The following is a 26,778-nucleotide window of genomic DNA, read 5'->3' as shown; positions in this document are numbered from 1 at the left end:
TTAACTTGCTATAACAATTTTACTGTCAATCAGCTTAACTTACAACTTCCATAATGTACACCTCCATATTTCAACAAACTCTCAAACAAAAGCATAACAATATTTCACACTTAACATGTGTTTTCAAGGTGAACTTACACCAGAAATTGTGTACAAAGTTGAAATCCTTCGATTGTATTTTAATTTAGCACTGATTTTCTTGCACTTTAGCTAATTGTTATAACAAGGATAAGTTATTAAAGGGGCTCACAACGAATATAAATGCCCAGGTGGAGATTGGACCTGAGAACTTTGGAGACAAGACTGAAAGTTGACCACTTGACATAGCTCAAAACCGTTCATGTACCACAATGTGTAACTAGGCAATTACAATATGTCCACAAATATCGCTGGGTGGTATTAATAAAAACAAGTGTACAGTATGTTCATGAGCCTGTAATGCAATGGCAGTAGACGTGTGTCATTGGGTGCGGGGAAGGCAAGTTTTGTCCAGCACCCAGCACTAAATTTCCTCACAGATGATTATTATATATATATAAACTATTCTGTTATGTTCAGCTTGACCCCTCCCCCTTCCCATCCCTCAAACTATATTTGAAGTCAGTGCTGCTGATAGCAAAGAGGAGTGAGTTTTTACTCCACCTTTGTACATCACACGTTCGGCTATTTACAACCTATCTATTTTCGCTTTGCATGTGTTCAGGACATTCAGATTGTCCAATGTAAACTCACCCACATTCACGTGGTATGTTGTATACACAGTTTTTGCTAGCTTGTATGGTGTTTCCAGGTTTGGTGTGTAATAAGCATACGTAAAAAAGCATTAGAAAATGGATGATGTCCAATAAACATGGCATGCTAACAAAGAACAATTGTCACTAATATTCAGAGAATCACTCACGCATGTGTATTTATACGGATAAAGACCTGCTCACCTGAAGGAGGATGTCTTTCCAGTGTGAACAAATTCGCAGTTTCTTTATTTGTATGAAATGAAGTGAGTACGAGTACATGCTCAGTTTCATTCATACGAGTCACTGTTAATGCCGAATGGCACGGAACTGGATTTGCTACTGGAATGCCCTTCCTGATGCTGGACTCGCTCCCAGGCTAGAAATTATGACTGCTGGACTGGTTTTGGTGACCGGACCAGGTACTAATAGCAACTTGCTTCTCTGCTCGATGCTGTGGTAACAAGCAGAGCAAACATTTGGTCATGTGAAGACTGGCAAAGAAAATCAGTTTTTGAGTGTTGACTGTGCATTTTTGTTTGTTTGTTTGTTGCACAATAAATATTATTATTAACATTACTACATATGAACCTTGTAAATCTCATGTCTGAGCTCATTGAGAAGCGTATTGTGTACACCTAGGGTTACCACATCGCTATAATGGAAATGTAGGACATAATGCCCCAAAATGTAGGACTTTAAAACAAAATGTAGAACAAAAAAAAAAAAAAAACATTCACAATAATACACATTTCCAGAACATGTTAGAAAGTAACTTAAAATTTACACTTTTCAGATTTTAGAAAATGGGTTCATCTACGGTAGTTTTTAATTTTACAACTTTGTTATCTATACCCCCAGCTTGACATTCAAAATATTGAATACGAATGGGCAACACCTTGTTCCATCAGCGTAAACCCAAGGCAAGAAATTTCGCTCAGGCACTGAACAGTGACATCATCAGAATGTGGTCCCAAAACTTTGATCTAGCAGAAACTTTTCTTCTTCTTTTGGGCAGTGACTGAATCAAAACAAATTTCACTATTGAGTTTGAGAGTGCAGTCCATGGACTTGTAACTTGCATGATTTCTCTTTCAACTGAAACATGCATTTTCCTAATTAATATTATGTGATGCTCAAAATGTGGGACATTAATAATATTTTTCAAATTCCTCCCGGACATTGGACATAAGGCTAAAATGTAGGATACGTCCGTGGAAAACCGGACGTCTGGTAGCCCTATGTACATATTGATTACCATTTCTTCTTTCAAATCAATTTTTAGTCCATACTTTTCTTGTAATTCTTAAAATTTTAATTTTGGGGACTGTAAGGAATATAGCAGCAGTGCCTATTCTCGTACAATGTTTCCCTCAAGTTGCTGGTTCATCCTCTTAGCTTGTCTGATCTGTGCAATGCTTGTTGGAACAAAGACTACCAACAAGTGTGGTAACGAGCAAGTACAACATAGGGTTACCAGACGTCCGGATTTTCCCAGACATGTCCTACATTTTTAGCCTTATGTCCGGTGTCCGGGAGGAATTTGAAAAATATCATAAATGTCCTATATTTTGAGCATATCATAATATTAATTACGAAAATACGTAACAGAGAAAAATCATGCAAGTTACAAGTCTATGGACTGCGCTTCCAAACTCAATAGTGAAATTTATTTTGATTCAGTCATTGCCCACAAAGAAAAAAGTTTGTCCTGCTATTAAAAATACAAAAAAAACGGAAGCACTTAATGAACAAAGTTTTGGGACCACTTTCTGATAACATCACTGTTCAATGCCTGAGCAGAATCTCTTGCCTCTGGGATTATACTGATGGAACAAGGTGTTGCCATTCTTATTCAATATAATTTGATTGTAAAGCAGGGGTATAGAGAACAAAGTTATTCAGGGTGTCTACCAGTCAAGAAAGTCATGGTAGTCAAGAAAAAAGTTAAGAAATCAACAAATATGTCAAGAAGTCAATACAAAGGCAATAAATTATTCTTGTGGTCAAGAATTTTTGCTATCATAATGACTGATTGGTTAATTTAGTTTATTTTACTTCACTTTTTTCTGTCCCTTTGGTTAATCGCGAAAATGATAATGAATGGCAGTAAGGTAAGATGGATGAAGGGACAGTCACAAACATATAGGGACAACCGACACAAGCCCCACATAAGATTATATTGGCTGAGTGTCGAGACGCCAAAGCCTTGCTTGTCTGCTAACCATGGTTCAGGATGCATTAATACGAGAAAGCAGATATAATTCTCTTCTTAAATTCAGCTTCAGTTTTTATCTTAACTGGCCCTTTCGTAGGGATTTTCATTAAATAAATGTTTATTTTCTTAATTACTAATTTCCAACTTTACCTAAGTAGGGGTCGAATAAATAAACGTTAAGAAAACTGAAAAAAAGTCTAGAAAAGTCCAGAACCATTTTAAATTATGTAATTGCTGAATATTTGTTTGCCATTACAGGTCATAATTCAAATGTTGAGAGATTACTTTCATTACATCAGCACACCACACTCACAAGAGAATTTATATTTTCATAAAGTCTGTAAAATGTTTGGTACTGTAGTGCCACCCTAATTTTTTATTTTTTTTATTTTTTATTATATAATTTCGGCTTTTCGTTTTTCTTTTATCAGTTAGTTTACCAGTTTTTTTTTCAAAGTCGCACCCAGTCCCTTGCTTGGCATGGCGAGAGGGAGAACCGGGCTCTTCAGGCAAGTTACACTGGCTAGGGTGTCTTTTTTTTTCTTAGTTTTTTCTTCCTTTTGGGTATTTGTGTGTTTGTGTGTGTGTGTTAGAGCCACTGTACAAGGCTAAAACCGGCAACATTGGAAGAACACAGGGGAAGTTTGGGCGTCTTTGGGGAAAGACGGGACACAAGGATATAGAGGTGAGAGGAGTGAGGAGCTGTATTTCGAAGTGTGGCTAAACTTTGCGTATGGCATCCAGCGATGCAAGGAGACACGTTACCAAAGTAGGTGAAGTGTGGCTGTTGAGCAGCTGGCAGCACCGTGCAGCGGAAGGAGCGGTGTTTTGTTCCTGTGTAATTCGAGCTACTTCCCCGTGTTAATCACAACATGTCGCAGGAGCATCAGCCACCAAAGTAGGTGAAGTGCGATTTGTGACAGCTGACAGCACAGTGCAGCAAGAAGAGCTGTGTTTTAATTTTGTGTAAATGGAACTACTTCCGTGTGGTTACTGAACAATACATGAAGCAGATCACACCATGTGACCGGAACATCAGCCAACCTGACCTGAAGCCGTGAACAATCCTCTTTTACCCCCCTTCAACAACGAACCACAGCCATCCCCTTCAATCTAAAGTAGGAGCAGTGTGTGTGAGGAAGTGCATCGCATAAGTGACAATAAAAGGTAAGGGATCCCAACAAACATTTACTTTTGGCCATAAGATACATGAAGGTTATTTATTACTTGTGTTTGTATTTGTATGAGCTATGCCGGGTTAATCTACATATTTTCTTAAGATCAATAATAATCTTCAGAACAAATTTCATGTTATTTACATATTGCCCCACCACAACTGGCAGCCCAACTAAGGGGCACGATTACCACCGATGTTTAGGCTTAAACAAAAGAAAGGACAATTTTTGTTCAAAACTTTATCAGTAAAATTAGCATATTTTCACCTTGATATCAGCAACTAACTTATGTTGTCAGTAGCCAGTATCAGTCATGTTTTGTTTAGCTTTCAAAGTTATTTTCCGGTTTGTCTTTTGTCAAGCCACCCAAGCGACTGGATTGATGAAATTTTATTTAAATTGAAGGGGAAGTTCCTTACATTCAGGCACATCATTTGGCCAATTTTCTTAAATATTACTTTTTCCTAAATAATGGGGGTGTTTTTTTTTCTCGTTTTTTTTCTTCTTCTTAGCAAAGGGGAGAAATCCACTAAAAACAGTAATGCTTTGTGAGTCATTTTCAATTTTTTTTGTAAGTTTCGTTTATCATAGTTTTTTTTAAGGCATTTATAGAGTTATTTTATGTTTTCTTTGTATTGTTTGGGACAATCATGGTTTTAACGAGGGAGCAAATGCGAATTTCTAGTTTCATCGAGGCTAATCAGGTCACAAAAAATTTAGAAGAGGATGTACAAAATTTAGGGAATTTAGAACGGGATACGGAAAATACTGGGGACAGGAGTATGGAGTCTGAATCTGAAAGGGAGGAAGCTGCCCCGATTACATTAAATGACCTCGCAAGAATGATGATGGATTTCAAGCAGGAAATGAGAGAATTACGGAGAGAATTTAGAGAAGGGATGGAGGAACAGGCGCGTCGGTTCGAAAAGTCGCAATCTGAAATGGAAAGGAATCTGACCCGTAGGATAGATAATGTGGCAAAAGGTAGCGCAGGGACACGGAAAATTGTGGATCAGCTTGTCGTAAGAACCAGTACTTTAGAAGAAACTGTAGGAAATTTAAGCGAGGGATTGGTGGCTGTTTCTGGGTGCGAACTGGAGGTATGTAGGCAAAATGCGGCCGAAATAAGGCAGTCTGTAGCAGAGCTTCAGGAAAATGTAGCAGAGGAAGTTCGACAAAATGTTGCGCAGCAGATTAATGGGGTTTTTCAGCATCATGAAAGTCGACTAAAAAATGATTTAAGGGAAGAAATAGAAGCATTAAACGCCCTCTTGAACGAAGTCCAGGGTTCGGGAGAGGCAAGCGAACAGTTGCTCGCAGCATCCCCTGCGGCGAGCAGCGATAGTAGTACAACCCCAAGTAATGTGTACTTGCACAGGGACATGCGCTTGCCAAGCTTTTCTGGTTCGGAGAATGAAGTGAGAGCCAGCTCTTATCTCATGGAGCTGGAAACTTACATAAACCTGGGTCGGATCCCGGCTGAACAACAGGTAGGCGTGGCGAGCTTGTCATTGAAAGGGGCCGCACTCAGCTGGTTCAACATTAACAGAAAGCAATGCAGAGATTTTGCCACCTTCAGGGAACTGTTTGCGTCGTATTTCATATCTGAAGAAAAATTATTGCGCCTGAAAGCTGAGATTTTCACGAACCGCTATGTTGCCGGGAGCGGGAAGACTTATTGTGAGTACTACATGGAACTCATCGAAAGGAATGCCATCCTTCCCGAACCCCTGAGTGAAAAGGCCTTGGTTCGATTGGGGATAAAGCAACTTCCTCCGTTTGTGCAGAGGAGTTTCCTTGGGTTGACCATCGACACCAGCAGTCAGTTACTCGGGTTACTGAAAGAACTTCAGGAAACAATGAACTACGGTGCTTCGAGTCAGTCATCCCCACGTCATCGTCCGAGACCCATAAATTTTATGGAAGCGAACCCAGGCCCAAGCAACTCCGAGAGGGGAGCTCGGTCACGGGGCAATTATGGCAATGGACGCAGGAGAGGATTTGACAACCCTCCCAACCAACCTTCTCGGGGGAGGGGAGGTTTCCAGCGAGGAAGACGGAGCCCAAACCGACAAGTAGGTTGGACGTTTGGCAACGATGGAGAAGGGGGGGTGGAGTGCCTGAGGGGAGGGATCACCCCCAAATTTCCCTAACATAAACGCCATGATGTTTGAAAGTCAGAGTGGGAGGGGGCCACCCCCTCCTGACAACGAAGCATGACAAGGGGAGAGCACGTTGAGCGGGGGCTTTGCGGGTCAGGTTGAGAGTTGTTTACGTCAACCCGAAGAAAGTGAGCCTCAGGATAGCCATAGGGATGCCGACTCGTGCGAGACTGCTCTAAAGCATGTATGCTCGGTTTTAAAGGAATTTGTAGAGGAACCCCAGACCTCGAGAAAAGAGACCCCAAGGTCGTTGCCTGAAATTAATGTGATTATAGAAGGAAAGTATTATGATGCAGTCGTGGATACGGGGGCTACGCATTCATGCGTTAGCGAGAGTTTATGGCTGGAGCTATTGAAAATTAACCCGCGGTTGCCTTGCCTCACCGTAGGCGGATTGAAAGTTGTCTCGGCATTCGGGACTAAAGCTTCAAAAGTAATCACACAGACGTATTTAAATATGAATTTTGGAGGGACTGGAATAGATGTAAACTGCTTAGTGATAAGAAATTTAGTAAAGCCGATTTTGTTGGGCACTGATTTCATGGAGGATAACCATGCAATCCTGAATTATGAGCAGCATGTTTTAAAATTAAGAACTGAGAAGGGGTACACAGAAATAGAATTTTCAACATTTAATGAGCCAGCGGCGTGTCAGGAGTTGCACAATTTCCGAATGGTTTACTCTTGTATGGAGCCTATTTGTTGTTGTGGGGACGAAGTTATGTCAACCATGGGTCCTGTGGGTCCGAATACAGGAAACGTGTGCGGGGCTGAAGGATGTAGCTGCCGGCACGAGAAGGAGCCTGCGTTTTTAGTCGAGGGAGATCAATTTTGTGAAGAAAATCACTTGGTTGTTAGGGAGAAAGGAGGACGAGAATCTTTCGAGAATGTAATGGAGGGAGATGTACACAATGTGAATGTAATTTCAAATGAAGCTTTATACGAGAGGGACTCCGTGAATAAAGATCAGCCGCCAGATTCGTTTAGAAGGTTTGAGAGAGGGACCAAAGAATCACAGAGCCACGCGATAGAATAAACTAGGGCTACCAACATCGAAATTTACGAGAGCGTAGAAGGGTTGACTCCTGAACAAAGGAGAAAATTAAGAGAGCTGCTTTTCGAATATCGCGAGATATTTGATAACAAACCAGGGTTGGTCCGTGGATACGAGCATGAAATCGACGTAATAGATGATAAAGCTTTCACTCAGAAAGTGTATCCCATTCCTTACCAGTACCGGGAGGATGTAAGCAAACAAATTAAGCAGTGGTTACAGTGGGGGATTATCAAAAGAGCAAAGGCACGATTCGTGAATCCACTTGTTTGCGTGAGAAAACCGGGAGGAAAATCAGTCAGAGTTTGTCTTCATTCCAGGGGTACCAACTTGAGAATACAGCCAGAATACGACTCTCCCCCTTCCGTAGTAGAAGTGCTTCAGAGATTTGAAGGAAAGAAATATATTTCTTGCCTTGACCTATCGCAATTTTTTCTCCAAATCGGCCTTAAAGAAGAACACCAGCAATATGTGGGTTTTATGTACGAGGGCATTGTGTACACATTTCAGAGACTCTGCTTTGGATTGAAGACAGCGTTAGCGAGCGCTATAAGGTGTTGGATGATGAAACTTGTCATTTCATGGCAGCCTACTGTGACGATATTTCTCTTGCCGATGATGATTTTTCGGACCATTTGCAGCATTTGCAAGTCATTTTTTCCAAACTGAAAGAAGCAGGGTTAACGCTAAAATTAGAAAAGTGCCAGTTTGCGAGGCAGGAAGCTTCGTTGTTGGGATGCAAGGTGTCGTCCGACGGGATTAGGAAGGACCCAGAGAAACTACAGACCGTCAATGATTTTCCCAGGCCAAAGAACGCAAAGCAACTTGCAGTTTTACAGGATTTTCCAGGTGAATCATTCAGAGCTCACGGTGCCCCTTCTCGAACTTCTTCGCAAGGGAGCGGCGTATGTCTGGTTGCCTAAGCACCAGGAAGCATTCGAGAAGATAAAACGTGCGTATTTGCAGGATGTGATAATCCGTAGCCCTCTCCCTGGAAAGACGCTGTATCTGGAGACAGACGCTTCCGACAAAGCTGTCAGCAGTCTGCTGTACCAGTTAGAAGATGGAGGGGGTCCTCGGCTGATTGCATGCCACAGCCGCATCCTCAGCGACTGCGAATCGAGGTACACAATAACGGAGGAGTAGTTATTAGCTATTATTTATGGCATACAGAAAAATGCCGTGTATTTACTGGGAAGAAAGTTCACTGTCAGAACGGATCACAAGGCACTACAATTCTTATTCACATGCAGGTTAACAAACCCACGAATAGCGAGATGGATATTGTTCCTACAGTCGTTCGATTTTGATGTCAGGTACATCAAGGGTGAAGAAAACATGGCGGACTTCTTTTCGCGTTACCCTAGTGGCACAAGGAGCGCTACCGTTCACGAAATAAAGGAGCCGCACGAGGTAATAGCGAACATACACTTCAAGCCATCGCCTGAATTGGTAGAATTCATGCAAGAGTTGCCAAATCGTCAACAAGAGGACCCTGAACTTGGGAGAATAAGAGGTGAGATGTTGAAATCGGGAGATGGAAAAAGGGCGAGAAAGCTCGAAGATTATGCCTTGAAGAATAGAATATTGTGCAAAAGAGAGCGAGGAATCTTTAAAGTGTGCGTTCCGAAGCAAGTTGCCAAAGAGCTAATCGCATTTTATCACGGTCGGGGCCATTTCAGACAAAAGAAGACACACTGGGCTGTTGCTGAACACTTCACGTGGAAAAAGATGAAGGATCAAATTAAACGGTTTGTCAACGAGTGCGACCTCTGCTTGAGGACAAAGCACCTTAATTACGAAGTGAAGGGAGCGATGCATCCCGTGATCACCGACAAACCGGGAGCGGTGATCTCGGTGGACCTGTACGGGCCGCTGCCAAAGGCCAGGTACGGCTTGGAATATTGCCTCGTTATGTGCTGCTTGTTTAGCAAATACATCGCGATATACCCTCTGAGAAAGGCCACCACCAAGGCCGTTTTGGGAAAAGTGAACGGATTTTTGATAATGTGTCCCAGCGTGAGAACTATTCTCACAGACAAGGGCACTCAGTTCACCTCGAGACTGTGGAAAGAAGAGCTTCAGTCGAGAGACATCGAGGCACGCTTTATAAGCGCTAAGCATCCTCAGTCGAACCCCGTCGAGCGATGCATGAGAGAGATCTCACGCTTGTTTAGGCTGTGTATAGATGGGAGCCACAAGAAATGGCCGGAACACATCCCCGATATGGTAAAGTGTTTAAATCTGGCGGTTCATACCTCCACAGGCTTCGCTCCAGTGGAATTGTTTTTCAACAGGAAACCGGACGACGAGATCAAGAAACTTTTTAAATTGCCCTCAGTGAATGATGACCCACGCTATGAATGGAAGCTTCTGAGAGCAAAGGAAAACGTAGAAAGAGCGGCCAAGAACCGCAAGAAGCAATATGACAAGGCAAGGCTCACCTCCTTCGAGGCAGGAGATATTGTTTTAAGAAAGTCATTTGCGTTCTCGGACGTTCAAAAGGGAATTTGCAAGAAATTTGTGCACCTTTACGTGGGCCCATTCCAAATAAAGAAACGGGTGGCCCCAAATGCATATTTGTTATGCGACTTTCAATGTAACAAAGAGGCTGGAGTGTATAATACATCGAACCTGCGACCTTATACATCGGCAAAGGGACAAGGACAACCTGCTGTTCCGAATACAAAGGGACCCTCGAGAGCGTGAACCCAAGTGGTTGGGAAAGAAGAGGCTCTGGCCTGCAGAAAGGAGGGAGAAAAAGGTCGAAGCTAAAACCCCTCCCCTTTTCCCTTGCACCTTGTCGGGCGAGGTTTACCAGGCAGGGGTATAAGAGTTAATGGAGAAAAGGAAAGCTGTAAATAATAGGAGTAAACATATTTTGGGAATGCAATTATATAATTATTTTTTTTGGTGTCATTTTCTATTATTATTTTTTTTTTAAATAAGAGTGATTATTGCTATTGTGAATGCTTTTAGTGGGTTTGTTTATTTTTTATTTTTTTTGCATAGCCGGGGGGAAAGAAGGGGCATTACCCCGGTTTAGCCTTTATTTTAAGTTTAAGAAAATAGGTTCAGATAATTATGATACTATTTTCATATTCGTTATCCTAATTATCTGAGGGGGGAGATGTAGTGCCACCCTAAATTTATTATTTTTTTTTATTATATAATTTTGGCTTTTAGTTTTTCTTTTATCAGTTAGTTTACCAGTTTTTTTTTCAAAGTCGCACCCAGTCCCTTGCTTGGCATGGCGAGAGGGAGAACCGGGCTCTTCAGGCAAGTTACACTGGCTAGGGTGTCTTTTTTTTCCTTAGTTTTTTCTTCCTTTTGGGTATTTGTGTGTTTGTGTGTGTGTGTTAGAGCCACTGTACAAGGCTAAAACCGGCAACATTGGAAGAACACAGGGGAAGTTTGGGCGTCTTTGGGGAAAGACGGGACACAAGGATATAGAGGTGAGAGGAGTGAGGAGCTGTATTTCGAAGTGTGGCTAAACTTTGCGTATGGCATCCAGCGATGCAAGGAGACACGTTACCAAAGTAGGTGAAGTGTGGCTGTTGAGCAGCTGGCAGCACCGTGCAGCGGAAGGAGCGGTGTTTTGTTCCTGTGTAATTCGAGCTACTTCCCCGTGTTAATCACAACATGTCGCAGGAGCATCAGCCACCAAAGTAGGTGAAGTGCGATTTGTGACAGCTGACAGCACAGTGCAGCAAGAAGAGCTGTGTTTTAATTTTGTGTAAATGGAACTACTTCCGTGTGGTTACTGAACAATACATGAAGCAGATCACACCATGTGACCGGAACATCAGCCAACCTGACCTGAAGCCGTGAACAATCCTCTTTTACCCCCCTTCAACAACGAACCACAGCCATCCCCTTCAATCTAAAGTAGGAGCAGTGTGTGTGAGGAAGTGCATCGCATAAGTGACAATAAAAGGTAAGGGATCCCAACAAACATTTACTTATGGCCATAAGATACATGAAGGTTATTTATACTTGTGTTTGTATTTGTATGAGCTATGCCGGGTTAATCTACATATTTCCTTAAGATCAATAATAATCTTCAGAACAAATTTCATGTTATTTACATATTGCCCCACCACAGTACTGGTCCCTATAATTTCAAAGAGTTTGACTGTCCACTCTAACATAAATATAGTTTGACTAAACCTGAAATTTTGAAAAAAATTGTCTTCTCTGCGAAATTCCACTTAAATCATGTAGTAACATGTGCATTGATTAGTATCACTGCAAGTTTTGAAATTTTGCATTTAAAAATTCATTAACAATTCATTCTTTTAAAACTGAAATGTGTCATTTTTCAACTACTTTCTAAAGTGTTCTGTAGAAATATGTATTATTTATTGAGAATGATTTGTGTCCTACATTTTGACTTAATGTCCTACATTTTGGGACAGTATGTCCTACATTTCCCTTACAGCGATCTGGTAACCCTAGTACAACAGCACTGGTACAAGTCCAAGAAGAAAATCCAGCAGGATAAGTATCATCGTGTGATTCAGGCTTTAGACTATCACAAATTACTTATGCATTACAAATTACTTAAAGATCCATGTTCATTTCCTTCAGTGGCCCAAAGTAATGAACAATTTAAAAATAGGAAAAATTACAGAACAATACTTTATATCTAACACATAAAAGAAAGAAATATAAGATATAGCTCATCACAAAATAGATATAAATTATATAAAGAAATATTTTTTCATTAACGCATGATTGTCTCAATATACCAAAATTAAGCCTTAGGGCAGCGATTCTCAGTGCTCTGTGGAGTCCTGGGGCTCAGCGATGCTTTCCATGAAAAAATCCTCATCACCCCAGCGACTACTTTGGATAATCCCAAGTCCCTGCCACAACTTAGCAGGCAAAAAAAAATCATTTTTTTACCAGATGCCTAAAACATCAGAAATACTAAAAGTGTTAAAAGTGTATGTATGTTGTTAGCTAAAACCAATACTTCTTAGAAACCTAATTCCTAGAGGCATGCATATTTCATTTTTGATGAAAACATGATGTGAAATAACATAATAATGTTTTCATGTTTCTGAAATGTGTGAGGTGCATTTTCCTATCCTGTTTTGTCCCAAAATAATGTGAAATGAATTGTAAAAATGCGAAACTCTTAAACATCAAATTTAGAGTTTATTTATCGATGCAACACCTTCTGAAGTGTGAATTATCCTGTGAATTATGCAATTCATGGAAAATTGATTAATTCTGCTGTAAATATTGGACAAGCAAAATATGGACCCCTTTATGCATGAATAAATTTAGTACTCTGGTAACTACATAAAAATGTACTATTGGAAGGGATGTGTGTAATAAGTGCAGTTTTCAAATCAAATTTCGGATTATATCCACTATTTTAAAACCAAAATGTCATTTATATTCTGTTTTTGATCAGATTTTTCACCGCTATAACACCAAAATGTTATATTATTTACTGCTTTTGAATCTGAAATTGACTCTGTTTTTGTACCAAAATTTTGCTTTTTTATTTACCAAAAAGATGTGCCTCTAGTAATTTCCGAATTCTCATTGGCTGTAAAAATATAATTTTGCTCTGATGGGCATGGAAAAATTGGTGCTCTGAGGCCTCGCCTTTGAATGAAAAGGACTCTGCGGTTTGAAAACTTTGAGAATAGCTACCTTAGAGAAATGTAGCTATCTGTATCCAATAAGCTTGCAGCCTTCTTTGTTTTTATACAAATATACACTGTGTTCTTATAAAATAAGTGTCATAAGGGAGTTAAGAGATGATGCCCACAGACACCTGTCATTGATATCGGAAATACCATGATTTCTCCTGCATGGATTCATAATGCGAAAAAAGCACTTGGTTGTATGGCGAGTTTATTACCAGATCGTCAATCCAAAGAACAATTCATACCTTATTCTATAATCTTTTTACTATCGCAATGATATTTCATGCTTTATACACCACTGCATGATCTTAGTCCAAAAGCACGTACCATATTCACGTTAAGGAACTCCTTCCACACAGTTTAACGACATATATGCACAAAAATAAGCACCAATAAAATATACATGTTAGTCTTGATATATTTTCCCTCACAGCCAGAAATGACGTAACATAATCCATGCTATACCTGCCACATTAGCGTAACATAAATAATATAAATACATGTGATGCATCACATCAATGACACCAATAACAATGATAGATTCGAGTTGATTATGAAGTTGTCTTGATATGCTCGTCACACTGGTAAAGTCTTCGAAACTTTCGAACTCACGGCAGATGAGCAAAGTTTTGTGAAAAACTTGAGACCTGTCTGGCCCCCAGGAATATAACTGACCAGGAACCACATGAGGGCGATCACCTGTCCGATAGCACACACAACTGTTAACAATGTACTCTGAATGCTCAAGGCGAAATACAACGTGGCAAATAGTGTCCCAAAGTAAATGCTGGTGAACGGAAGTCGCTCGGTGGAAAATAGGTGGCGTAGATGATTCATCGGTCCCCAAAGGAATGAGAAGCTGGAAAGTAGTAGACAGAGTGACAACATATGTTTATGTGTACGAGGCACATCCAGAAAGTAAGTTCTGAAAGTGCCCAAAGATGGCACGAGTGGTCAGAGCCAGACGTGCTTGCGCAGGAGTGGAGGAGGAACACGTAGCCATAACGTGGTGCAAGCGCAGTTGTGTGGAGTCAGTGGTGAGAGAACTGTAGTAGGGAAACATGGCTGCACGCATACGGTCTCCCGCTGAGTGCGAGGTACGCGCGGTAATCAGGTTTCTCCACGCTAAGATCTCTGTTGGTGTCAGAGATCCCCCGGAAGTTGTGTGAAGTATATGGACAGAATGACATTAGTGAAGGAATTGTCCAAAGAGGGTGTAGAAAATGCACAGCAGGCCGCACCAAAGTCAACGACGAACCCATCGTGCACACAACGTGAGAAACTACAGTTGCTGAGTGACGATCTCATGCAGCAGGGAATGGGAGATCTGCAGAAACTGACATGAGAGTTCGGACATTGTAAACCATAGTTCTGCAGCATTGCTTGCTGCACACTTTCAGGCGTAACCATGCCTGCCAGGGGATCTCTGACACCGACAGCTTCTTAGCGTGGAGAAACCTGATTACCGCACGTACCTCACCCTCGGCGGGAGACTGTATGCACGCAGCCATGTTTCCCGTACTACAGTTCTCTCACCACTGACTCCACACAACTGTGCTACGTGTTCCTCCTCCACTCCTGAGCAATCCCATCCCACTCTGACCACCTGTGCCATCTTAAGGCACTTTCGGAACTTACTTTCTGGATGCACCTCGTATATATAAAATTATTAGTATTATATTATCCTTTACGGTACCCTGATTGTTTGACATTAACTTGGCAAACATGCTGCCGACAGCCCATTTAGTACCAACTTAAGCAATCACAATGGTGTTACGAAGAAATTCCACGGTAATGGTCCCGAATGTTTAATAATTTTTCACAAGCTTTGTAGGAGTACGTATTAGGAAGTACTTTAGAATACTGTAAACAATTGTGTGACTAAGTTCGCAGCTTGAAGAAACTAATTAACACAGTTTAACCCCTTAAGTGTGGATGGCGTATATATACGCCCTCCTCATTGTGCTGCTGTAGTGCGGAAGTCGTATATATACACTTTGTTTGTTTCAACTATATTCAATTTACTGTGGTGTATATAGTCACACAGACATTTGGTGAGGTAGTTCTAGCTGTAGCAGAATCAAAAAATAGTAGCAAGCCGAAATATGGCATATTTCGGCTTACAATTAGACACTAACTACACCGCACGAGAGCAGACAACTTTACTGGCACCTCATTTTCCCCTTCTTCTTCTTTGTTTTTGTCTTCTTCTTTTTCATTTTTTTTCTCTCTTGCTACAATTTTTTTTGTTTCTAGTACAGCCAGAACTATCTCACCAAACGTCTGTGTGACTATATACGCCACAGTAAATCGAATATAGTTGAAAGAAACATAAAGCGTATATATATATGCCTTCCACACTACAGCAGCACAATGCTTAAGGGGTTAACAAATAATTTTCCTCTTCAATTAATTTTGTTCAACTGAATTTGACGAAAAAATCTACATTTTCCAGTAGCAACGTGTTCAACAAATTCCACACTTAAGGGGTTAAAGATTTACCAAGTATTATTTGCCGGAAAAATTATGATTTGTGATGTAGTTTACGCAACCAGGAATTCTTGGCTTCAGGTCAAGTCGGACTCTAGATTCAAGTACACAGTAAGAAAAATTCATTTTTAAAAAAAAAATAAAAAAAATGTGATTGCAGTAGGTAATCACTAAGACTTAGAGGTACAGTATGTAACATTGTTATTCGTACACATAGAATTTCCGAGGAAAAAATGTCATATCTACTAGTAAATATAATCATTTTCATATGTACCTCGAAATTAATGTTAATTAAGGTTTCACCAACAAATGTCAATAAAAATGTATGTTCAAAGTGTATAAACAGAGCATACAATTTGTGTGAAAAGAGAAAAACACGCTGTTTCATGCAACATTGTTATTCGTACAGGCAAGAGTTTCAATCTTCCTCGTATACAGCGCCACCGCTATTCGGGCGATTTCCTGCAGTTTGCAACTTCGTAACAAGTTTGAACATGCAAGCGCAAGCGGAATGCTGGCGTAGGTATTGTTGTAGGCATATCGTCTATCTATCAGTGTGTTCCAAATGGGCAAGGTGAAGGAACTTAGTTCCGTTCTGAAGGCTGTTATTATAAATTTGGTCCTTAGAAGTTATTCGTTAAGAAAAATGGACAAACAGTCAATAAATCACACTCCACAGTTCAATACATAGTAAACAGATTTTGAGAGGAAGGTTCAACACAGAATGTGCCGAGAAAACCAAAAGAGAGACGGTTGAATAAACGTGATGAATGCTTTATTTTAAAAAGAGTGCGAGAAAACCCCCAACTAAGTGTTCCTCAGTTACGACCGTTAGTAGAAAATGTCGCTGGCAAGATAATGTCCGATCAAAATGTCCGACGTGCCTTGTGGAAGCATGGATATCATGGCAGAATACCACGAAAGAGGCCGTAAGTAAATAAGGTGAATCGCAGGAATAGACTTTAATTCGCGAAAGAGCACATCCACAAGGACCAGGAATTTCGGGATAGTGTCATATGGTCAGACGTGTCCAAGATTAATATATACGGGTCAGATGGGATAAATAGGGTCTGGAGAAAATCAAATAAAGACAATGATCACATTAACACAGTTTCAACAGTTAAACACGGTGGTGGGTCATTAATGATTTGGGGCTGTATGTAGTCCAAAGGTGTTGGTACCATCCAATTTATTGGTGGTATCATGTATGCATATGTCTATTTGGACATATTGAAGAACAATGTAAAGCAGAGTGCCCAAAAAATGGACTGGACATGCCGCCTATCTACAGATTCCAACAAGACAATGACAGTAAGCATAAGGTGCAAGTTAACACGAACTGGCTAATATGGAATGTGCCCAAACTACTACAAACACCAGCTCAAAGTCCAGACTTAAATCCCATTGAGCGTTTATGGGCAATTTTGAAGAGGCGAGTCCATAAAGCAGACGTCAAGTCCAAACAAGAGTTCAAAACTGTTGTGTAAGCCGAGTGGAATAAAATAAGCTCTGAAACATGTCGGAAACTGGTTAATTCTATGAAGAACAGGTGTCAAGCAGTAATTAAAGCCAAAGGATACGCATCAAAGTATTAGAACTGTCAGTCAATTTCCTCTGAATATGCTTTTTTTCTTTTATATTATAAGTGTACGAATAGAAAAGTTGTACAAAAAATGGCATGTTTCTCTTTCAGATTCATTTAATTTATTATTGTCATTGGTTATACAGAAATTGGGTAAGATTTTTTATGTTCCTAATGATATTAGTTATTGAATTGTAAAGAAACAATTTCAAAAGAGTGTATTTCCTTCCAGATATTAAAGCATTTTCTTTGAAAATCCATGTGTACGAATAAGAATGTTACATACTGTATATGTTAAAGTTAAAGGGCAAAGGTACCCTTTTGGAGGTATTGATGATGTGATCAACATCCCGATCACCTCCCCCACCCCCACGTACCCATTAATGAGGCTGGGTGCACCTCAGAGCCACGCAGAAACAGGTAAATGACTGAAAAAATTCCTGGTGCAGATCAAATGCCCCGGGATTCGAACCCAGGTATTCGACATGGTAGCCATATGCTATACCAACTGAGCTACCATGGCTCCTTAACAGACATAATTGAACCATGAACAAAATACCTGTGAACCATGAAAAATTCAGATTTAAACAATCGGAACTTGAGCCGATTCCACTTAATTGCAACTTTAGATGGAAGCTAAATCAAAACTTAGTTAATACTAGGCTTACCAACTGATTCCGAACTGCTATACAACTGCATTAGAATATTTTCTATTTGAATTGTAATACAACATATACACAGAACAATGGTACCAACTGTGACAGAACAATGGTACCAACTGTGAGAGTGCAAAAAGTACACACTAGGAGAAGTAACAAAAAGGCTGGTCAAAACGGGTCCGAAACCTAACCGCTTGCACGGAGTTTTTGCTCAATTTATACACAGTAAGGCTAATCGGGACTGGTCCTACAGTTTGAAGTGGGATCCGAACCAGTATGTGCCACCACCAGGTATCAAACCCGGGACTCCTTCATTATAAGGTGATGACGTAACCACTATGACATATGAGTGGCTTAACCACATGTGTGAATGTTGTGGTACAATCCACCACTGGTGCATTTGTTGATGACCTTGTTGAATGTGGGCTGTTCTCCTTGTACCCTTGCCAACTAGGTGTACACTATAGTGGAACCACAAGGAAAGAAACCTGCTCAGAACCTCATCGCGCTGGCGGGTGGGGAAAAGGACAGGGGAAAGCATCTTTCAGAGAGGCCAATGTCAAGTGTTGCCAGACCTATTGATTTCTTGGGAGAATTCCATATTAAACTATTGCTATGGCACCTCCAACGGCCTGCTCAAAAACAAGTTTCCTGCTCATCGTACTTTAACATGGAGGGGAGAGATAGAGTGGAACTACACTAAGCCATGAAAAGTGCTGTTTGAACTGTGAAATTATGCCAAACGATACTCAATTGTGCTAGGACATTATTATTATTTTATTACTATTACTACATTACTATTTTTAGATGGTTGTATTTTATCCCAACCGAAAATCTATTGCTATTTTAGTTATTTTACGTCGCTTTTGTGTCTCTACGGGTAAGTACGACAATATGGATGAATGAAAAACTGATGAAATGGATGAAGTGACACACACACATTGAAACGTCCTTGCCTTACTAGGTAGAAACACTGACTTCCTAGCGTGGGCAAATTATTTTATACATGTGTGTGTGTGTGTGTGTATGTATATACATTGAATACAGCAACATAGAGGCAGCTTAACTGACAAATAAAGCATGTGAGTGTTAATAACAAGAAATTTGCTAGATAAACTTTCATCGGCTTGAAAATACTTAATTTTCTATCCTTAATATACTATTATTAAATATTTAATTTTCTAAAAAATTATATAGCGGAATGGCCGTCCAGAAGGAAGTGGTGTAAGGATGGTAGCACCCTTCTGGAAAATGAATGTTGACATAAAAATACCTATTATTTCAGATGCATGAGTTGATTTCAGTCACAGTAACTTACATCCATTATTATAATAAGGATGTAGGAACGTGATAATTTCAAACTCAAGTGACGTTTTCTGGGAGGGCAACATTATTACGGGGTAATATGCCTCGATTACGGGCCTGAAAAAATTACCTTGTTTCACCCCTTGCTGGAAAAAATCTGCTGACGCCCCCCCTCCCCCCCCCAGTGTGCACGCCTATGCTGCCCTCCACCACCGAGAACGTCGTTTATGAGCTACTATTAGATCTTCTGGTTAGCCAAGGAACAATCTCCCAATTTTTTAAAGTCTGGCCTGGCTACACTGCACCGAGCACCGATAACGGCAGGGAAGATGCGCGAACGCTTTTGACGGAAGGTTTTTTTCCTTGTGGTTGAACTATACCATTACTAGTGGAGAATCAAACAACAATAACGTCATACACTTTGCACAGAATGATGTCATTAAACAGATATACTGTACCACTTGTGTTACATATTTCAAACAAAGAGCCAAAATCTTTCCAAATAAGTTATCATGAATAACTGTCAAGTTTAAACAACAGTATAAAATAAATCCAAAAATTGAACTGAGTTTTTCAAGAAACAGAACTTTGAAAAACAGAATCTTTGCAATAAATGAGGACTAAAAGTGGTAAACGTTGTAAGTGCCAAAAGCGAAAGTGTTGGGAAATCGCATCATTCCGCACATCAACCCGTAAGAACGTTCACACTAGTGACCTCTTTACATGCCCTTTGAACTACTTAAGAGGGCTACCAGCCAATTTTCACGTTTACCACATTATAAAGCACGGCACATTTCACAGTTTAACGTGAAAAACGGTGTTTGAATTATTGTAGCACTTACAGTGTTTACCAATTGTAGTCTTCAAATGATTCCCTGCAAAAAAAAGATTATTATTATTACCTGCAAATCGTAAACAAGCTCCCAAGGGTGTAGAGCAATGCAAATTTCCTTGCTTTAATTAGCAACAACGGTGCGTAAAAACCGGCAAGAATGAAGCACAGCATTCCCATTGCAATGCAGAAGCAGAAACACATGATGCGCTGCGTTCGTGACTAGAAAATGAGAGAATTTATTAATAATTACACCAAGCAAACTTGTTCATTAATATACATAATTATGGCATGTGCTCGATAAAACATGCCATTGCACACAACTTAAAACATAAAACACTCAGAGAAAAACAAAGACCTGGGCTCAAGTTCCGATTGTTTAACTAATCATTTTCCATACAGATCCTATACTTGTGGGCAGTTATTTGTTTAGTCATCTTGGATACGAACTACTGCTGTCATGTATGGGGTGCAAAGGGGTAATATCTGTGTAAATGCTTTTGTTGTTAGGTTAGGTGGGTCACGTTTAGGGCTCTTAGCATTTAAATAACACCAATAAATGCTTACAAAACATGATCATGTAATAGCTTGTCTCAAGCATGAAACCCCCCCCTTTTTAGGCTCACACAAAATCTGTCATCATTGCATGCCTGAGGCCATCGTAAAACAAGAACGCATGCTCTCTGCAAAATGCACATGGTAAATTTATCTGGTAAATAATACTTAGTGAAGCACTTAACTGGGTAAAACTTTGGCATGGTTTTAACACCTCTCAGTCATTTCTTTCATCATTTTTAACATTCGTACTTACCTATTCTGCATTACGAAAGATTCTTCAAGGTGGTACTTTGCTTTCTTCACGAAAATAATTTCAATTTGTGACATGAGGAGTAATTATTGTTGTTCCTTATTTCGCTTCCGTAAGACACAATATGGCGAGACAGCTTGACTAGCGTGGTACATCATCATTGGGTATGCAGTGTTTCCAACCTTGTCAACCGAAAAATTCAAACGAACCATTGGTGAATAGCCCCACGAACCATGCATGCATAGCTCCACAAACCATGCACGACAAGGTTAGGTTAGGTTGGGTTATGTTAGGCAAACATAGTTAAAATTGTCATCTTCTTGCAAAAACCGACATGGTTGGAAACACTAGGGAGTTACATCATCAAACATTCACAACATTTGGTCCACGTATTGCAAGGAAATGAAAGGAACGAACATTGTGTGTCTGAGAGATATTTCTGTTCAAAAATACACGATTTCCTGGTGAAATAGATTCCACGATGAAAGAAAATACCTCCACGAACGTCTAAATGCTACAGAAACTCATTTCCGTAAGTAGTTCTGGTAAAAATCTGATACTCCCCGGACACCCATAACTTCTTCGTTTTGTCAATTTTTGACATTTGTACTTACCTATCTGTTTCGCGGAACATTCTTTAAGGTGTATTCACGTTTTCCGTCCTGGAATCGGTGGGAAATTTAAACTAAAAAAATATTTTTGTTTGAAATTTTTGAGTCCAAATTTCCCACCGATTCCAGGCTCCGCCCCTGGGGTAATTGACCTACCGACGTACGCATATCTTTTTCGAAAACAATTTTTAACTATTGTAACCTATACGTGACCCTACCTAACCTAACCTTACCGGAAATGGTTCGTGGAGCTATGCGTCAATGGTTTGTGGGGCTATGTAGGTATTTTTGGGTGCAGTGGGGTGGACACACTGCATGCCGAGTACGGTAGTGAAACTGTGACTGCCATTTTGCGTGTTACCGAAGGCATAAAGAAACGAAGAAAACTTACTCGATATGTTGCAAATAGAGCTTATTTCCGTGAAATAAGCGAAATGCCATCTTCAGCAATTTTTCTCAATGCAGAATACCTAAGTACAAATATTCAAATTAAATGAACTAGCAAATTTCAGCCGTTTGTCCAATACGAGAAATTTACCTCTTTTTTTTTTGGCATGATTAAAGAACTGAAAAGGTAACAGTTTGTTATATCGGAGACACTTTTCATCAAATTTACAGGATAAACTACTTACGGAAATCAGTTTCTGTAGCATTGTCTTTGAGGTATTTTCTATTTATTTATTTATTGAAATTTTCCAGTACAGCAGAAGCCATTTTAAACCGGAAAAAAACTACAGTAAAACAGTACACTAGTGTTAAAATGAACACACGAAACAAGATAAAATAAAATAAAATAAACAAATATAAACATAAACAAGTCGAGACAGTTCCAAGGTAAACAAATGTGTTTCACAAAAGCATTACTTATATACAATTTTTTCTATGTTGGTGATAAAAGATGGATATGAACTGAATATATCAGTTTGGTTTGAGATAACATTGAACTGATTTGGTAGCCTATGAAATAGTGAACGTTGAATGAGTGAGAGTCCTGGAGTTGAAGTGTGGAAGGTTTCCTTGCTCCTTGTTTTGTGTCTAGGCACTCTGAAGGAGAGTTCGTGGAGTGGGATGCTGCATCTTAGGTTTCCATTAATGATCTTATGTAGTAATTTCATATCTGCAACGTATCTACGTGATTCTGAAGAATTTATGTCTAAGTTTACAAGCAGATCTCTCTCTTAGGTAGGTGTCTCAGGGCCGGCACTCTATATCGAACGATGGAGAGGAAAAAGCTGAGAACACGCTCGATCTTGGAGGTATGAGAAGGGGCAGCCATGTTCCAGATTGGTGAACAATATTCTAGAATGGGGGACACAAATGTTTTGAAGTAAATGGAAAGTGCTTTCGGGTTATGGATTTCGGTGAATCTGTAAAGTAAGCCTAGCATACACATTGCCTTTTTTGTGATGGTTGATATGTGATTATCGAAAGTTAGTTTAGAATCTATGAGGATACCTAGATCTCGGTGTTGTGCTTATTTTGCTAGAGTGATGTCGGTGAGTGTATAATTACCTTCAAGAATGTTTTGCTTCAATGAAATTGTTATGTAAGAGCATTTCGAAGGGTTTGTGGACAGTTTCCATCGCTTACACCATTCGGAGAATCTATTTATGTCATTTTGGAGAAATTGCATGTCTGATGGCTGTTTTATTTCTCTCATAATCTTGCAATCATCAGCGAACATTAGAATTGTGCTTGAGATGGGGGAATTAAAGAGGTCTGTGAGATCATCCAGATATAATACAAACAACAGAGGGCCAAGAACGCTTCCTTGCGGCACACCAGATATAACAGGAAGCCAGTTAGAATTAGTTCCAGGAGGTATAACACGTTGTTGTCTATTTCTTAGATAGTCTTTCACTATTTTTAACATGTTTGCTGTTATATTAAATCTGTTAGCTAATTTATGCAGTAAATAATGGTGATCCACTGAATCAAAAGCTTTGGACAGATCAAAGTATACAACATCCAACTGATTACGATTAGTAATTGCATATGGCACAGGATTGCATAGAAGACAGATTTGTAAGGCATGAAGAATTTGGAGTTGTGCTGGGTTAATGTAAGGGGATGTGAATTTCAGAAGTCTATTCTTTAGAATCTTTTCACAGACAATAGCAAGTGTGGAAAGGAGAGAAATGGGCCTGTAACATGTAGTATCGTTTGCATTGCCAGATTTAAAAATAGGAATGATATTTGCTTTCTTCTATTGAGTGGGAAAGCAGCCTTCAGAGAAGCACCTATTGTATAACATTGCAAGAGGAGTAGCTAGCGAGTGAACTGTTTTTTGAAGGAAGATAGTAGGAATATTGTCCGGTCCAGATGTTCGGTGAGAAGAAAGGGAGGTAAGGAAGTGCAAGACTCCACCTGGCTCTGTAAAGATGGTAGAAAGAGAGTGAGAGCAGATAGATTTGATAGGCGGGTGATCTAAAACATCATTTGAAACAAAATTATTTTGAAATGTTTGATTGAATAGTTCAGCTCTATCATTACCAACAGCTGAAATGTGTGTTGCTTCCAAAGGGATGTGTTTGGTTTGTCTCCGTGAATTTATCAATGGCCAGAATCTCTTCGGATTAGTAAGGAGTTCATTTGTGACTGTGCTAACATATTCTGTGTATTTCTGTTTCATAAGGTCTGTACTATGCTTACGAAGTGCTTTGAAAGTGTTGTGTGTGGGGGGATTGGGGAAACTTTTCCACAGCTGCCATGCTCTCATCTATTTGCTCAATCTATTTCCGCCAGAAATAAATTCAAGTTGCGGTAACACTTTACTATACCGGAGACGGATTTCTTCAAATTTACAGGAGAAAGTACTTATGCAAATCATTTTCTGTAGCGTTGTTAATGTTCGGGAATGTAGTTTTGATCCATTTTAATGTGAATGCATGTGGTTTTCTACGAAAATCTATTTCCAATGGGCTATTGCTGCTGCCGCCATTTGTTTTCTGCACGAGAGCACAATACGCTCTCGTATTGTCCATATATGCTAAATTGAACGAAAGGATTGCTAATGGAACCTAACCTAACAGGCCTAACCTAACCTAGTAGGCATACCTCGTCCCCGTGATGGTTCGTGGAGCTATCGTGAATTTTTGGGCTAACGTCAATGGTTTTTGGGGCTACCCGTGGATGGTTTGTTGTAAATAAGGAACAACAGTAAGTACTCGTTAATGTAAGAAATACACATTATTTTCGTTAGAAATTCATTATTTCACCTAAAGAAATGTTCCGCAATGCAGAATAGTATGTTAGCAATGTAAAAAATTGTGAAATAAATCATTGATAGGTGTCTCCGGTATAGTAAAGTAGTACCCAAGTTGCTTCAATTTAAGCGAAAACGTAAGCACGCAGTTTTTTAACTATGTTTGCCTAACCTAACCTTCCGTGAATGGTCCATGGAGCTATCCGGGAATGGGTTTTGGGGCTATTCGTGGATGGATACACGATCCCAAATGGTTTTTCGGGCTATGCGTGAATGGTTTTTGGGGCTCGCACCATGACGTGCGTTCCGTAACACTTCGAGAAATGGCTTATTTTACTGTAAAAAATGTTTCTAATCGTGTAAAAACCTTTATGGCACCTTCAAATATGTTCCGCAATACACAATTGGTAAGTACGAACCATACGAAACAAAAATATGCGATTCTAAAGTGTATCCGATATAACGAACTGATAACACTGAAAATGTTATATTGTTGCAAAAGGAATTGTCGGTGAATTGTGAGTTACTATTAACAGCTTTTGTTAGTTCTTTCTAATTTCCTATATTCTATACTAAGGGTTACCATTCCCCCTTATCATGCCACTGTGCCCAATGGACCATAATTAACAAAAACAAATGTTTAGTTTATTCCTACCATGCTAGGACAGCAATCCTTTTGGGTTTCCGAAAACCATCCATTACTGTTGCTTTCTTCTACAGGTGGAGATGTATTGAACCATTTTCCAACATCGGGTTTCGAGAACGTAACAGGCATGCTAATTTTCAATTGTTGTTTTTCGCCTCGTGAGAGATAATTATCGAGCTCCTGTTTCAAATTTGCCATGTTTTAGTCCTTCCAGTTACATAATATTATGAAAACAGCACGTTTACTTCCTTGTTGACGTGAAGACATTTTTTGACAAGTCATTTGTTTTCTTTGTGTCTCACAGTTGCCAGTTCATGCAAGTTGTCCATCAGAAATAATCGAATAATATGTTCTTTCAGGCTAACTTAATATATATTCGAATAATCATAATTTCGATTGTATGACAATAGCCGCATTCGGCGAGCCTGACAACTGTATCTGAGGGGAAACACGTGACTACCAACTTCCAGCTTAAGATCATCTTAGCTGAATCGCGGGACGACAAACAAAGTCACACGCGGTCTGTGGATGAAACTAGTCAATGCAGCAATGGACATTTCCACTCAATTTTTTTTACAACAATTTTTAAAACTACACCCTGGAAAAATGACCCCTACAAGTTCTCGCGTTTCTCTGCGTCCAGTTTAAGGCAGAAACGAGACTTCCAAAGTTGGGAGGCTAGTGTTGCGCTGAAAACACGCCGCCGCCATGTTAATACGTCACGACTTAGGGAGAGCTCGTTTGTCGTCTGCTTCGAGCGTCCAGTTTACTGCGGGTAGCCCACGGTGAGCGAACATGTGCAGCAGTTTTACAAATCTGTACAGAGTTAAATAGGAAGAAGGAGCGATAGTGGAAAGGAAAGCTATGCTTTGTAATGATCATTCTTCCATGATATATCCCTGCTGCTCACGTGCAAGATAAATGAAAGGGTTCTGCTGCGTGCGTGTTCTCAGATCATGCGAAAAATATTGCTTGTAAAATTGGTTGCTGACCAAACTTTCAAAAATATATATATTTTATAGTTATATTTATCAAAATTTACCGTAACCTATGTAGTGCAAAATAAGAATTTTCACATTCTTCACTTTATTTATAAAGCCTATTTTACTTTATTTTCCATAAAGCAATTTCAGTTTGTGTTTCATTTCTGTTGCGCAAGTTATGATCTAATCTTTTTGGGCAATTAAGAGAAAATACACTGAGAAGATTACATCAGTTGCACAGCACATATTAATACTTAGTTTATGTATAATTAATACAAGGAAATAATGTGTATAACCAAGGGCGTATTTAAGGAGGTGGTTCAACGGGTCCACCCCCCTTTGGTTCAGTAAAATTACCAGAGTTACCTGTTCATGAAAATTTCTTCGCGACTTATTTCATTCTCTTAAATTAGAGACGTAGGACGGGATATGGATGGGAAGGAAATTACGTAATTCCACACACCAGATGGGACTGCAGACCAATGTCTGCAATTTCCTGATAGTTTCGGAATTTCTGCGATAAGACACTGCATTGAGACTGTCAAATCAGTTAGTTTTCCCCCTCGAGTCATCTTAAAGATGTTTGTTTTTTTAAAACGCAGTGACACAGGATGAACAGAAAACTATCAATTCTAGCGTGACTTCGTGACT

General features: G+C 39.8%; 1 protein-coding gene across 2 annotated transcripts; it reads right to left on the bottom strand.

The window, feature by feature from the left end:
- Positions 1-25,430, bottom strand: LOC145996063 (uncharacterized). 2 transcript variants are annotated; one of them, XM_083132286.1, is made up of 3 exons: positions 25,154-25,430; positions 19,945-20,096; positions 1-1,185 (listed from the first exon to the last, which is right to left on the bottom strand). In XM_083132286.1, exons 1-3 carry the CDS (start codon positions 25,340-25,342, stop codon positions 1,071-1,073), a joined length of 456 nt encoding a protein of 151 aa, XP_082988412.1. In that variant the 5' UTR covers positions 25,343-25,430; the 3' UTR covers positions 1-1,070. The 2 variants fall into 2 exon arrangements, with proteins under 2 accessions (XP_082988412.1, XP_082988411.1); XM_083132285.1 differs by lacking the exon at positions 1-1,185 and adding an exon at positions 13,407-13,865.
- Positions 25,431-26,778: the final 1,348 nt, after the last annotated feature.

Source organism: Lepisma saccharinum, chromosome 12 (assembly GCF_977018435.1).
Source record: "Lepisma saccharinum chromosome 12, izLepSacc3.1, whole genome shotgun sequence".
Classification (NCBI taxonomy): Eukaryota; Metazoa; Arthropoda; class Insecta; order Zygentoma; family Lepismatidae; genus Lepisma; species Lepisma saccharinum.
The sequence above is the reverse complement of the archived record's forward strand: the minus strand, read 5'-3'. Positions and strand labels throughout refer to the sequence as shown.